The sequence below is a fragment of the Entamoeba dispar genome, genomic scaffold (genome assembly GCF_000209125.1).
Source record: "Entamoeba dispar SAW760 scf_1105229457719 genomic scaffold, whole genome shotgun sequence".
NCBI lineage: Eukaryota > Evosea > Mastigamoebida > Endamoebidae > Entamoeba > Entamoeba dispar.
In genome coordinates, this window is record NW_001852833.1 from 1372 (window position 1) to 15369 (window position 13998).

Consider the following 13998-nt stretch of genomic DNA (forward strand, 5'->3'; position numbering starts at 1 on the left):
GAATTATGGGAAAAATAAAGAAACACTAAATGGTAAATATGAAGTTAAAATAATAAATAACAAAAAATAACATAAAACGTTTAATAAATATCGTAGTGGTATATAACATAAAAGTCAGCGCAACTGAATTATTAGATCGCTGACCCTAGTATATATAGTATTGTATATGTGGCAGGGTTGAAATTAACGTTCAAAAATTTCAAATGGTGAGGAATTAGGGTGAAAGAAAGGTGCAGAAATAAGAAGAAAATGTAACATAGAAACATAAAGAAGCAAAGAAACATACAAAAAACAAATAAAGAACGAGAGAAAGGTGAAGTATTGCAAGAGCAATGAGGAATAAAATGAAGTTTATATCAAATAACAACAAAAAATATTAATAAAATAATAATAAGTACAATAAAAACAATAAATTATGATTTAAATAAATATCAACAAAACAAAATAACATTAAAAATAATAAAGAAAGAATTAATTAGAATCATCGAGGAAATTGCTAAGATCATGATAGAAAAATGAAATTTCACCTATGATACGTTCAAGATTATCATAATTAACAAGAAAATTCTTAATATCATTGAGAAGATAACGAATGTATTCATCCAAACACGTATCATATTTATATTCCTTTACAAATATAAGTTGATGAATCCAGAATGAAATCGAATAAAGCAAGCTTCTTCCATCGGTAGTAATATTTGTATTCAGACGTTCATTAATGTCAATAGCAGCTTCAATAATCAGAGTCTTTAAACGGTCCAAGCAAACGGATTTACTCATTGATAATATTATTCAGTTCTCCCGTTTTAAATTTAAGTGATTAGTTGGCAACAGATATATACACGTACACACATACGCAGCCAGAGACAGCAATATTCCTTCCAATTAACAATAAAAACTGTCTGTTCGGAACAAAAGTGTCTGCTGGAATTCCTCTTTAAGTCATAAAATAATATTTATACTAAACTTTATTATAATAAACAATTATTATATACCACGTAAAATGCATATTTTCAACGTTTGAATACGTGTCAAGGAATTTATAAACACAACAAACAAACTCGAAAATTAAAATGAGCATCCCAATAGACGATAGAATTGAAGCCATCCAAATAGAAGATCTGAAAGTTGATACTCTAGCAAGCTACTTTATAGATATGGACGGCATAGAAGAACTGTGTGAAAGCCTAGTAGATTTATACAAAAAAGAACAAACGTCAACACTCGGAGACGAAAAATATCTAAGGTTGTTAGAAAGAGAAGCGTACTTGGTAGAAGATATTGCTTTAACAGCTATAAATTTCATATCAACACATAAGAAAACAATAAACGTGATGAAAAAGTGTGCATCAAAATGCAAAATAGAAACAAAACCAGAAAAGAATAATTGATTTAATTTGATTCGACAATTTCATGTTAAAAATTTAATAATCAACTCACTGACAATAATAAGAATCATCAGTATTAACAAAATAATAGAAGCAGCAATCGAATAACATATCCTATTTAATATCTTTGGCTGTTTTAATAAAGAATCCATAGAAATACGTTCAGTTGTATCACTCATAATAATATAAATAAATGAAATAACAAGTTAATCAATTAATTAATTTATCATGTTTTAAATAAAATTCAAAATAAGTATCATTGATTTTAAGCAAATCCTCACTCGTTTTATACATATCTAGTTCGACATTTCTTCCTCTTTGTAATACTCTGCGAAACTGTTCTTTTAAATCTCCACAATACAATAAAACAAATAAATCATGTCTATAATTTTTCATTAACATCGGATAAATAACACCATTTAATAAAAGTTGTATGACTTGTTTAATTTCGATTGCTGCCGTATCAACCTTGACAAATTTAACATTAATATTATCTAAGCTAGGAATATCATACATTTCACATAAATCATCTATATCATTTTTAATATCTTCACGTTCTTCAATGGTGAGAGATTCATCACCATCACAAAATATACTAAGAGCTTCACTTAAATGTCTTTCCCATATAACAATTGTTGCTCGCCTGAACTCCTGTTTCATAAACTGTTTTCTATAACATCCTAATACATATTTCTGGAATTGATAATTCTTTATCACACCACGATGTAAACATTCTAAACGCGATTCACCATCAATATCAAAATCTATATACTCTTGAACAAAAAACACATCTTCCATATCAATACACACACTTCGTAAATAATTAAGGATAGTTGTCTTACCAACTGCAAGTCCCCCACTCAAAAATATATGACGAGTAAAGGAATTTGTTTTACACCAACTAACAGACAAAGCAGAAACGCATCTAACAACAGAATCAGCCATTTAATAAATCTAGATAAAAGCGTTCTCAATCAATACAATTATTAAAACAATTCAAAACAATAAAATAAAAAATAAACAACCAATTAAAATAATTAATTATCATTTTCGGGTTTTTTGGGCTTCTTTTCCTCATCACCTTTTTTACTATCTCCAAGTAATGCACTACGCTCTTTATCATCTTCATCCAAATCATCCATATTTTTCTTAGAATAGCGTCTAACCCATTCAGGTAAATCAACCATTCTCATATCTTTTTTAGCAGTTTTTCCATATTTACGTTTAACCCAAGCATTGTAAGAATTTAGACTAATACCATTCTCGTCCAAATACTGAGATAAACGCTCGCTTCTTAATATACTCTCTAATTTAGATCTTATAATAGTACCTCTCTCAGCATCATCACTAACCTTTCCAGACACGTTCAACTTCCAATCCAAGAAAGATGGTTCTTTCATGGTATGAAATAACTTCTTAACAAAAGTATTTACGTCAGGCTCGCGTTGTGATTCCATGTATACATCAGCCAAGTCCTTACTAAGAACGTTATAATGAATATCATCTTTGGATCCAGTAAAAGAAGACATTAGTAAATCGATAATTATGTTATAAAATTTTAAGTTTAAATATATCAGTTCTACTCAATGACGTAATGAACAACGCAACTCCATGTCATCAAAAACCTCATAACTCAATATAAATAGGTCTGTTTTTTTTTTCTTTTAAACATCCAATGTCAACAAACCAATTCTCCGCCGAACCAACAAAATTGGACTTCATACATCTACACGAATCATTAAAAGCCAATAAACCATTACATTTTACATCAAGATACTTATATCTTACTCTTTGGGGCGACGAAATAAAGAACAATATACAATTTAAAGAGGTTGTGGATAGATTAGCTGGAGCCACGAGCAATGTGCAATACGCACATGTATCACCAGTAGAACACGACGATGTGAATCCTCGTCCACATCAACACATGTTGATTGTATTAAAACGCCCAAAGTCTTTCAAAGCTAGACCAATCATAACCCATTCAGATGGAACCAGACAAACATTCTGGTATTCCAGAGTTAACTCATACACTTCCAGAACAGGGGACATCTCCGCGCTGATTAAATACATAACTAAGAAAGGAGAAGGAATGCACCAAGGAGATCCAAATAAGAAAGAGGAATTGAAGCAAACGTGGATAAACGCGTTAAACGACATGGACTCCTACAGAGATTATAAAGAGCTCGAACAAAATCTGATGGAAATCAATGCAGAAAAGTACATCCAACAAGAAGGACGCATTAAAGCACGTTGGATGAGAAAGAACGCCAGAAGAATCGATATGGAACAATACACAAAGACCAACCTACTTCCATGGAGAGAAGAGATGGAAGAAATTAAGACTATCAGAAAATGGGTTAAGTGCGCATCAGGAGACAAGTATCGTATGGGCAATTTATTTATTGTTGGCCCAACAAAGACAGGGAAGACAGAATTTGCAGTACAGGAAATATTCATGAAATATAATACTTTCATGTTGCGCGGAGATTCCCTGTTCGATACTTATGACGATGAACAGCATTATAGATTTATATTATTGGATGATATTAATTATGATAAAAACACAGTACGTTTAATTAAAGCCATTACCTCAACGATAAATAAGAAGACTGTGGTAAATATAAAGTATTCAAAAGCGATTGTAACTGCAAGACCGTGTATCCATCTGCTTAATCAGAAAGAGTACGAGAATGTAGTCAATTTAATGAGAGAAAATGGAGGATACTCATGGTGGAGAAGAAACTCTTTAACAGTCTTCTTAGATAAAAAGATTTATAAAGATCCACAAGAATCTGATAATCCATCAGAAGATATGCAAGAGCAAGAGACTAATTATGACCCACAAAAGGACCTCGAAGAGAAATTTAATGCATTAAATGACCAAGATGAAGATACTACAATACAAGAAGAATATCCACCAGAACATATATCGTTCTATAGTAGAATGACAACACTAATGGCAGACCTGGGTTATGACGAAGAATTCTTAACAGAGTTAAACGATAAAATAAAGGAAAAGAGAAGAAACAATCCGAAATTAAAGAAAATGCTGAGAGAGTCTCAGCAAGATAACGAGAGTATTCAGGAAGAATGGAATAACGATTTAGAAGAATACCAGTCAGAAAATCCATTGGGTATGTCAAGAGAAGACTTCAAGGACTTTGAAAAAGAAACCATGTCATCTTATGAAAAGCAGAGAAATAATTATTTTGAAAGACATATGGACTCTTCATCTGATGATTATGATGACGATGAAGATTATGAAGATGAAGAAATGAACAATCCAATGGAACATAGACCATTCGGAGGAAAAGATAATGATATGGATATCATCTATGATTAAAAATAATTGAATTAATTAATTATATATCTTCTTACTTCTGGTCTCCTTTTATATTTTGGATCATCAGTAGAATTAGACTGTTGTGGTTGAGTAGTAGATGGATCGAATGAAGCGCCATCAACTGTTTGTATTTTAGGTTTCTTTTCTTTGTATTCTATTTGAGGTTGTTTATAAGGATATTCAATTAATTTTTGAGGTTCATATTCATAATCAATTTGTTTTTGTTTTTGTTTATAACCAATTTGAGGTTGTTTATATTCAAATCCAATAGTCTGTTGAGTCTGTTTATCTTTAAGTTTAAGTTTATCAGAATTATCTTTAAGTAACAAAGGATTAACATTAGTTAAATATTGAGTAGGAACTTGAGTTTCTTCACCAACTGTAACACCGAATTGTTTATTACCAGGAGTAACAATATTCAAATCATTTAATAAATCAGGATCAACTTCCATTACAACAGCACTTGGTTTATAACCAGGTTTATTCTTCTTAGGTTTAATAAGGTCTTTAACATAATCATCGTTACTTTTAACAGTATTATCAACTTTTGTAACTTGACCATTTTGTTTAGCTTGTTCATCTCGATTAACTTGATTATAATAATCTTTCTGAGTACGAGTATAATACTCTTGTAAATTCTCTTGTACTTTAGGATTATGTAAAGCCAGACTCAAAGAACCAGATTGAACACCATTTTCAATTAACAATTGTTGTTGTTTAGAAACATTATCATGTTCAGTGGCAGAATCATATGCATTCATAAAATTAATAGCATCCTTTTTAAGAAGTTCATATGCTTGTCTTCGATCATTAGAATTAGCAGAAGGATCAGTATACTGTTTTATAACATAATCAACAGTTTCAAAATATCGTTGTGTATATTTATTATTTTTGTGTACTCTACCTTCATGAGCACCAACTTTCTTTTCAACTTGAGCAAATACCTTATTCACTTCATCAAATAAACCACGTTCAGCATTATACTCAAGAAAACGTTGTTGTTTAAATCCAGTAAAAGCTTGAGAAGCAATACGATTCTTACCAATAAAAGCCTTTGCAAATTCTCTATCTTCAACAATTTCGGGTTGAGATACATGAACTTTATCAGCACGTGTAGCAACAGGAATAACAACTACAACTTTTTGTTTACCTTCTTTAAAATTTTGAGCAGCATTATAACCTCTATTACCTTCTCCATAAGCAGTCTGTATATTATTAATATTATTAACCATATTAGATATATCAGCATTAGGATTTTGATTATATAATCTAAACCCCCTAGCAACTGCAGCAAATTGTGCATCAAGTGTTCTTATTACCTTAGTACGTTCAGCAGGATCAGAAATACTATAAACGTATTTATATAATTCATCTTTATCAATTTTTAAATTTCCACCAACTTTATTACAAATACTTATAATAGGTTTCCATCTTTCAAAATACACATCATTAGTTTGTTGTCTAAATACTTCATTATTAACCTTTTGTTCAATAACCAATGCATTCTGCTTCATATATTCAAAATCTTTTTCAAAATGTTGTTGTTTATCTTTAGCGTTAACAAGAGATCGTTGATTATATTCCATACGATTGTTTAAATGTTGAATATAATTTAAAATCTGATCCTGTTCATGATTATACTGATCCGGACTAACAACCTTTAAATTGGTTAAATAACTTGTAAGATCAAATACAGTCTTTCTAAGAACTTGATTTTCACCTTCATATTGCATAATAGCTCTAGCAAGATCATTTTGACCTCTATATAATAATTTATTTTCATTACTTAAAGTAGCAAGAGTAGCATCAGTTTCTCGTTTATTCCTAGAAATAATATTCATTAACTGTCCCATTGTAACTTGATGAGCATTTAAAATATTTTCAATACCATCAATACGTTCATCCATGTTTTTAACATTATTTACATAATAACTTAATTCTTGTAAACGATTATCAGTTTGATCAAATCTTGAATTCAAATAATTTTGATAAGCACGCATTTCTTCTCTAGTAATAAACATATTTTGATTACGATTAAGTTCAATTTGTTGCTGTTCTAATTGTTTTTGTTTATTCTTAATCTTCTTAATTCTCCTATTAGCTTCTTGTTGATCTAAACTACCTTTTTTAACAGCTTCTTTAATATCATGTATTTCATTTGTATTATAATTTATTTGATCTTGAAGAGTTTCTTGATACGTATCATATGTAATAAACTTCTGTCTATAATCATTGAATCGTTTTTCAGTACGTTCAGCATATTCATCTAAATCACTATCAGCAATTTGAGCTTTTAATTTAGCTTCATTAGCAATACGATTAGCATCATTAATTTGTTGTTGTAATGATTTATTAACACCTTGTTGTTGTCTATTATTATCTCTAATTTGTTGTTTCATTTCATCCCTCATTTCTTGTTTAAGTTTATTACGTTCATATTCACTTAATGGTTGTTTGGGCTTAACTTTATCTTTTTCCTTTTCTTCTTCTTCATTTTTATAATATCTATCATAAGGTACATAAGGACGTACACCATAACGATAAAATTGAACCTCATTATCAATAGGTTGTCTATGATATCTAAATTGTGTACGATATCCAGACCAATTAGTATGGTATTCTTCATCTTCATCATCATAAATTCTTCTTTTATAACCACGTCTTAATTTTTTACGTTTAAAACGATTCCAATGAGGTTGTATAACATCAAAATAACGATTCATTAAAAATAAGTAGATTAAAGATTAGGATTTGACTCAGGCATACCATTATTAGGTAATACGATTCCTCCATTAGTATAACTAGAATCTGTTGCATTATACACAGTATCAGGATTAATAGAAGGTTTACTACTATTATCAGCATTTCCAACTACAATATAAGTAGAAGCATCAGTAGCAGAAGGAACAACTAATCCCATATTATTTTTAGCATAACCAATAAATCCAGAATATGGTTTAAATATTTCAGTATTTGGTGTAAGAACTTTTCTTAAACCTCTTAATGTAACATCAAATTGCCAATGAATAGTTAAAGTACAAGCATTCATAGCAACAACAGCTTGTGGAGCTTTAAGTGAAATAAGTAATTGAGGATTCCATGCACTATACATATTATCTTGTGATAATACTTGTTTTGTATTTGTTGTTGGTAAATACATTGATTTTTCCATCATTGAAGCAGCATCTAATTGTCTAATAACACCCCATCTACTTCCATAATACAATGTCTTTTCATTTGCAGATGAATAACTTGATACAACACCATAATCAGGTACTCCAAAATATTTAGTACCATTAACTTCAACTACTTTAATTTTAACACCATTTCTATCCCATGCAGTACAAATAGAAGGGAAAGTAGCACTATTCAATAAACCATTACCAATAAATGTCATTTCAAGTGATGCTCTAACAGCATTAACTTTATATTGATCATACATTCCCATATAATTTTCAAAATATTGAGTAGAAGTAAGAATAGCATTTACATTTCTAATTAATGTAGCTTCACTTGAACCAATAGGTACATTAATATTAACATCTTCTTGTACAGAGATTACTACATTAGTAGAATCTCTTTGTTGCATTGCACTTGCAAAATTACCAAATGCTTGTCTTCTTAAAGTACCTCTTCTTCCTCTTCTTCTCATAGTACGTCTACCTCTCATTCTTCTTGCCATAACCAAATGAAAATAATAGATCAATTAGTTCACATATAACAAAGGCACAGTCTTACCAGATAACGAATCAACTTTACTAACATAAGTAGAAGTAATAGATGTATTATTATTCGTAAAAACAGCAGCAATATAATCATCAGAAGTAGATCTTCCAATATTAAGTCCACCAGCATTAACAGTGAATTTACCAGAATTACTAATAACACCAGTCTTATATTTAACTCCAACAGCAATAGAATAGTTATTTTCATAATTACTGCCAATAACATCATCGAAGAAACTGGTCATATTAAATCTGGAAGAATCACTAGCAACACAATAAGAATAAATTCTAAGAGCATTACTAACACTTCCCATAACAAGAGTGTAAACATAATTATTACTATTGTAAGAAGCATCGGCAATAACATCAGACCATTTCTCATTAGGTTTTCTAATATAAATATCAAAATACATATATTCATTTTCATAATGTCCTTCTCCAGTAAGAGGAATCATTTCATTTAATACATTTGAACCATCAGAAATATACCAATGTAAGAAAGAAAACGATTCAGCAATTTCATTCTTAGTTGTTCTCAATTGCTTAAATCTTACTGTAATATATCCCATAACTTTAAGAATATAACTATCATTAATTGTTAAACTAGCATTAGTACTAACCTGATTCAAATAAGCAGTCCATTGATTATTATCAATAAAATCAAGTCTAGTACCTCTAATTTCAGTTATTTCAATTTTAACACCTTCTTTTAATATAGCATATAAATCATTAGGAACCTGTTCAGTTGGTTCAGCACCTTTCTCAAGAACAACAACATTAGTTTGTTTAACACTCGAAGCAGTATTCCATTCAGATTGATTTTCATCAAAATATTGAACAACACTCAACATACGATTATTTTCATCACCAGTCATACCAGGTAATTGAGCTTTTGCACCATATAATATACAAGGAATAAATCTACCATTTTGTAATTCTGGTTTAAATTCATATAATTTACCACTCATAATTGTTGGAATCGTCATCATTTTCTCACTACTACTAACACCTTGAATATCTAATGATAAATGCATTGGTGCACCGGGCATTTTAGATTGATAAATATAAGAAGAATAAGAAGAAAACTCATCATAAGATGGTTCACTATAATAAGTATTACTTCCAATTACATTTTGATAAAATCCATTAGGAATTGTACGTCTAGCAGCCATTCCATAAATACAAGGAAATGTTATTTCTTGTGTAACAATACTTCCTTGTTCATCAGAAGGTTTATTAATAGCTTTACCATATGAATAATTTGTATTTAAATAAGTAAGTAAGTTATTTGATTGATCAGCTTCAGTCAACTCACCAGTAGTAATCAATTTAATAAAATCATTATAATTATATGGAGTATAATTAACACCATCATCAGTACTTACTCTATAAGCATAATTTGTATTCCAAACAGTATTAAATGAAACATTAGCACTTACACCTTTAGTAACATCACCACAAATATGTACATCCATAATTTTAAATTGATCAAAACAATCACATAATTCTCTAAATACAAGACTTTTACTTAATAATCCTAATGAACCAATAGTATGAACATCATTACCCATTCCAGTAACACCAGTAATATCAATTTTACCTTCCCATGAATCACTCACTGGAATAGTAGCAGTTAACTCTTGTTGTGAACTTCTTTTAACAACATCAACATTTTTTCTTGGTTTCATAGCATCACGTCCACTCGTGGAATTAGCAGCAGATCTCATCTAAATGAATAATAAGTTAAGATGCAAGAACTATATGACATAACAGATATTAAAAACCAATTAGAAACAACAAATTCTAATACTTTTAATATTATTTCAGAAAAAAATAAATACACTTTATATAATTTTCCTTCTTCATCTAATTTACAACAAAAAACAATTACTTATACATCAAATGGTATTAAAGATTTAGTACCAGATGATGGTTATGAAGGAATATCACAAGCTAAAATTAACATTATTGTACCACAACAATCATTACAAGAAAAAACAATTACTTACACAACAAGAGGAACACAAACACTGCTACCAGATACAAATTATGATGGAATATCTAAAGCAACAATTAATATAGATGTACCACAACCAATATTTAATGAAATAATAGCAAATATTTCAGATAATGGAACATATAATTACACTCCAAATCCTTCAACAGATGGTATTTCTAAAGTAACAATAAATGTAAATGTTTTACAATATTTCATAGATAAATTAAATTGTTATTACTTAAACACTTCACATATACAAAATTTAAGAGAAATATCAACAATTATTGTATATGGACCAACAGCAGAAGTGATATCAACTGGACAAATAGATGGGGAAGATTTATAGGATATTCAGACACTGCATCAATCACATTATCTTCTTCATGGCCATTCTTAATAATGTGGAAAGGATCAGACAATGAAGCATACATTCAATTACAACGTTCAACATCAATTCCAATACGAAAAGGAGTACTTACATGGGTTCACGTATTAGAAGAAGACACATCAACAGTTATATTACGTTGTATGGACTCATCAAAGAATGACAGAGCGTTATTTGTTTCATATGTAGAAGAATTCTCAGAACCAAGAGACTTTATAGACTTATACTTCTTTTATCCTACAATATTTAAATAACTCTTTAATCTTTTTAATTTCATTTTAATGGAAGAAATATATAACGTCACAGCCTTAGCAAAAGAAATCACCGATGCGGGACAAACGTATTTTGATATTATAAGTGAAAAAACGACATATAGACTAGAAAATTTTCCCCCTACAGATACGTCAATCAGAAAAATAGACACTTTCACTTTCACTGATAGATACGGAGACAACCCAGTAACAGAAACAATATTATTTTCTCAGATAGCTCAACATAGATATTTCGTAGACGATACTCCAACAGCAGATAATCTAAAATCGAACGCCTATATAACACCGGGAGGAACATATTGCATGTTAATACATAATAATTCAACAAGTTCACTATCAATTCCACCACCAACAGACGCTCCGGGAACAGATCAATTAATAATCCGCCTTGACAACAACACGACAACAGTACCAATTACTTCAAGAAAAACTTCAACTTCAGTAGTTTCTCAACCACCGGTAGCAGGAGGAGGAGATACTTTAATAATAATACCACCAACAAACAGAACAAACGTTCATTTTATGAACACTCCTCCTCAAGAAAACATGAAAATAAGATTAGGTTGCAGTATAGGAGATATAACCTCGACATACAGCTTATTCTCTTTTGGCGTTCAAATGTTTGACTTATCAACGCTTCTTTCAAAAACTTCTTAATTTAATTTCTTTGTGAAAAATTAACGTTGTCAGTTGTCAGGAAAATAAGAGTGAAATAACAACCGAAGGGAAGTGCATGTAACGATTTCCTGATAACTGATAACATTAAATCAAGCAAAGGAATTGTTATGTTATTCATCCCAATATAGTCATTGAGTGAGTCAATTTTATTCCTATTCTGACTTTTGAGGTCTAAAATATATATATATATTATATATGACTATATTTTTTATTATATTTTATTATATATTTTACTATTATTTACTATAATTTTGGTCAGTTTAGTCAGCTGACTTTTCTATTTGAGATTTTTAGATTTTCATCTGACTTTTTTAAGATTTTGTTGTTATTCAACCCATAATTCTTTGAGTTTTATCCACGTATTGATTACGTCAATTGAGTTTTATTTAACCTCATTGATGTGTTACCACGTCATTCAATTCTATTTCTACAAACTTCATATGATGTGTTACCACGTCATCACACTCCTTTTTGTGATCATTGTTGTGTTCTATTTTTAGAACACTGTCATAGTTTACAAATTTCTTAATAATTTGTGTTTTTCTACGCGTAGAAAAACACAAATTATTAAGAAATTTGTAAGTATGACAGTGAGTTTTATTTAAATATTTTCTTCTTTATATATTTAAATTTTATCTATTTCTTAATTATTATTTTTATTATCTTATTCTATTTTTATATCTTTTTTATTATCTATTTCTTATTAACTTTATTATTCTATGTTTTATTTTTATTTCTTCTTTTTCTTTTATTATTATTATTTTTATTTTTATTATATTTTTATTTCATTTCCAATGAAAAATATAAATATTTTTATGTTTTTATTATTCAAAAATTATTTTCTAATAATTTATTAATATAAATGAAAATATAAATTATTCTTTTAGTATTAATTAAAGAATATGAAATAAAAATAAATATATATTTGATAATATAATAAACTATAATAAATCAGAGTTTATTTTTTAAATCTGAAACTATAAAATAATAAATGAGAAAAGAAAATAATTGTTTTAGATATTAAACAATAAAATAATTAATAAATAATATAAAATAAAATATTATATAAAATATAAATAATTAAAAAATAATAATATACCATAAATGATTTATCACACTATTATTAAATTGTACCATAAAAAAATAATTATAAAAAAAATAATATTAAATATTTCTTATTTTAATAAATTTAAATTAAAAAAAAAGAAAAAGAATTATGATAAAGTAAAATAAATAAATAAAAATTATAAATAAATAAAGAAAAATAAATAATAGAAAATAAATAATATAAATAAAAAAATTATAATAAGTTTTATAATAATAAATAAAATAAATAAATAAATTAAAATAAATATCTCAAAGAATGAAAATTATAAATAATTTTATTTATAAATATAAAATTATAATAATAATAAATATAAAATTAATAAATCTTTATAAATTTATTAAAATTTTAATAAAATAATAATAATTACTATTTTAATTCATTTAAATAATATAACAATGTATTTACAAATAAAATAAAAATAAATTTAAATATTTTTTTCATTTATTATTTATTATATTTATAAATAAAATAAATAATTTAATAAATAATAATAAATAAATATAAAATAAATTATATAATTTAAATATAAATATATTATTTTATAAATATTTTTATTTAAATCATAATTTTCATATAAATATCTAATTAATTTATATAAATAATAATACTAATAAAAATATTAACATTTAATAAATATAATAAATTATTTAAATAATATAATTATTTTATAATAAACATATTTAATTTGTTATTTAACTATCAAAATTAATTTATATATTAAATAAAAATTAATAAAATAAGAATCAGTATATCTTATTTTATAATTCACATTGTTTATGTGAGATTACATCATTCACTCTCTCATAGTCTTGTTCATAAATTATTTCTCTATATTCACCTCCATGATCTCCACATTATTTCATTATGTCTTTCATGTTTTTAATTATTATATCTTTTATCATTATTTTCAATGGAATTATTATACTCTGTTCTTTTAACATTCATACAAATTCTTTATTAAATAATATATTTATTATTATTATTACTGGAATTAATTTCACCCGTTTTAGTTTGTTAATTTGTATTATTTTGAAATGGAGAATTCTATACATTTCATTTTTGTTAGTAAATATCAGAATTATCTTTTTATTACATAC

At 27.5% G+C, this 13998-nt stretch overlaps 7 protein-coding genes across 7 annotated transcripts, besides 22 other annotated features; 4 read left to right on the forward strand and 3 right to left on the reverse strand.

Annotated features, from left to right (window-relative positions):
- The first annotated feature begins 221 nt into the window (after nucleotides 1-221).
- Nucleotides 222-313: a microsatellite.
- A 25-nt stretch (nucleotides 314-338) lies between these two features.
- Nucleotides 339-482: a microsatellite.
- Nucleotides 483-944: 462 nt separating this feature from the next.
- Nucleotides 945-994: a sequence feature (AT_rich).
- Nucleotides 995-1073: 79 nt separating this feature from the next.
- Nucleotides 1074-1391, forward strand: EDI_349770 (uncharacterized protein; the record flags this gene model as incomplete). Its single annotated transcript, XM_001733623.1, has 1 exon — nucleotides 1074-1391. One exon carries the CDS (start codon nucleotides 1074-1076, stop codon nucleotides 1389-1391), a length of 318 nt encoding a protein of 105 aa, XP_001733675.1.
- Nucleotides 1392-1565: 174 nt separating this feature from the next.
- Nucleotides 1566-1641: a sequence feature (AT_rich).
- Nucleotides 1599-2333, reverse strand: EDI_349780 (uncharacterized protein; the record flags this gene model as incomplete). The annotated part of the gene is made up of 1 exon (XM_001733624.1): nucleotides 1599-2333. The coding sequence occupies one exon, from the start codon at nucleotides 2331-2333 to the stop codon at nucleotides 1599-1601; it is 735 nt and encodes a 244-aa protein (XP_001733676.1).
- Nucleotides 2334-2369: 36 nt separating this feature from the next.
- Nucleotides 2370-2433: a sequence feature (AT_rich).
- EDI_349790 (uncharacterized protein) lies at nucleotides 2426-2917 on the reverse strand (the record flags this gene model as incomplete). Its single annotated transcript, XM_001733625.1, has 1 exon — nucleotides 2426-2917. The coding sequence occupies one exon, from the start codon at nucleotides 2915-2917 to the stop codon at nucleotides 2426-2428; it is 492 nt and encodes a 163-aa protein (XP_001733677.1).
- Nucleotides 2918-2927: 10 nt separating this feature from the next.
- Nucleotides 2928-2962: a sequence feature (AT_rich).
- A 101-nt stretch (nucleotides 2963-3063) lies between these two features.
- EDI_349800 (uncharacterized protein) lies at nucleotides 3064-4734 on the forward strand (the record flags this gene model as incomplete). The annotated part of the gene is made up of 1 exon (XM_001733626.1): nucleotides 3064-4734. One exon carries the CDS (start codon nucleotides 3064-3066, stop codon nucleotides 4732-4734), a length of 1671 nt encoding a protein of 556 aa, XP_001733678.1.
- Nucleotides 4626-4664: a microsatellite.
- Nucleotides 4730-4761: a sequence feature (AT_rich).
- EDI_349810 (uncharacterized protein) lies at nucleotides 4746-10147 on the reverse strand (the record flags this gene model as incomplete). The annotated part of the gene is made up of 3 exons (XM_001733627.1): nucleotides 4746-7377; nucleotides 7491-8393; nucleotides 8457-10147. The coding sequence occupies 3 exons, from the start codon at nucleotides 10145-10147 to the stop codon at nucleotides 4746-4748; spliced, it is 5226 nt and encodes a 1741-aa protein (XP_001733679.1).
- A 60-nt stretch (nucleotides 10148-10207) lies between these two features.
- EDI_349820 (uncharacterized protein) lies at nucleotides 10208-10804 on the forward strand (the record flags this gene model as incomplete). The annotated part of the gene is made up of 1 exon (XM_001733628.1): nucleotides 10208-10804. One exon carries the CDS (start codon nucleotides 10208-10210, stop codon nucleotides 10802-10804), a length of 597 nt encoding a protein of 198 aa, XP_001733680.1.
- Nucleotides 10805-11124: 320 nt separating this feature from the next.
- Nucleotides 11125-11772, forward strand: EDI_349830 (uncharacterized protein; the record flags this gene model as incomplete). The annotated part of the gene is made up of 1 exon (XM_001733629.1): nucleotides 11125-11772. The coding sequence occupies one exon, from the start codon at nucleotides 11125-11127 to the stop codon at nucleotides 11770-11772; it is 648 nt and encodes a 215-aa protein (XP_001733681.1).
- A 200-nt stretch (nucleotides 11773-11972) lies between these two features.
- Nucleotides 11973-12033: a microsatellite.
- Nucleotides 12034-12388: 355 nt separating this feature from the next.
- Nucleotides 12389-12423: a sequence feature (AT_rich).
- Nucleotides 12424-12579: a microsatellite.
- An 11-nt stretch (nucleotides 12580-12590) lies between these two features.
- Nucleotides 12591-12745: a sequence feature (AT_rich).
- Nucleotides 12746-12819: 74 nt separating this feature from the next.
- Nucleotides 12820-12873: a microsatellite.
- Nucleotides 12874-12928: 55 nt separating this feature from the next.
- Nucleotides 12929-12998: a sequence feature (AT_rich).
- Nucleotides 12999-13020: 22 nt separating this feature from the next.
- Nucleotides 13021-13147: a microsatellite.
- Nucleotides 13148-13152: 5 nt separating this feature from the next.
- Nucleotides 13153-13265: a microsatellite.
- A 3-nt stretch (nucleotides 13266-13268) lies between these two features.
- Nucleotides 13269-13360: a sequence feature (AT_rich).
- Nucleotides 13361-13412: a microsatellite.
- Nucleotide 13413: 1 nt separating this feature from the next.
- Nucleotides 13414-13580: a microsatellite.
- Nucleotides 13476-13641: a microsatellite.
- Nucleotides 13642-13744: 103 nt separating this feature from the next.
- Nucleotides 13745-13787: a repeat region.
- A 67-nt stretch (nucleotides 13788-13854) lies between these two features.
- Nucleotides 13855-13886: a sequence feature (AT_rich).
- Nucleotides 13887-13998: the final 112 nt, after the last annotated feature.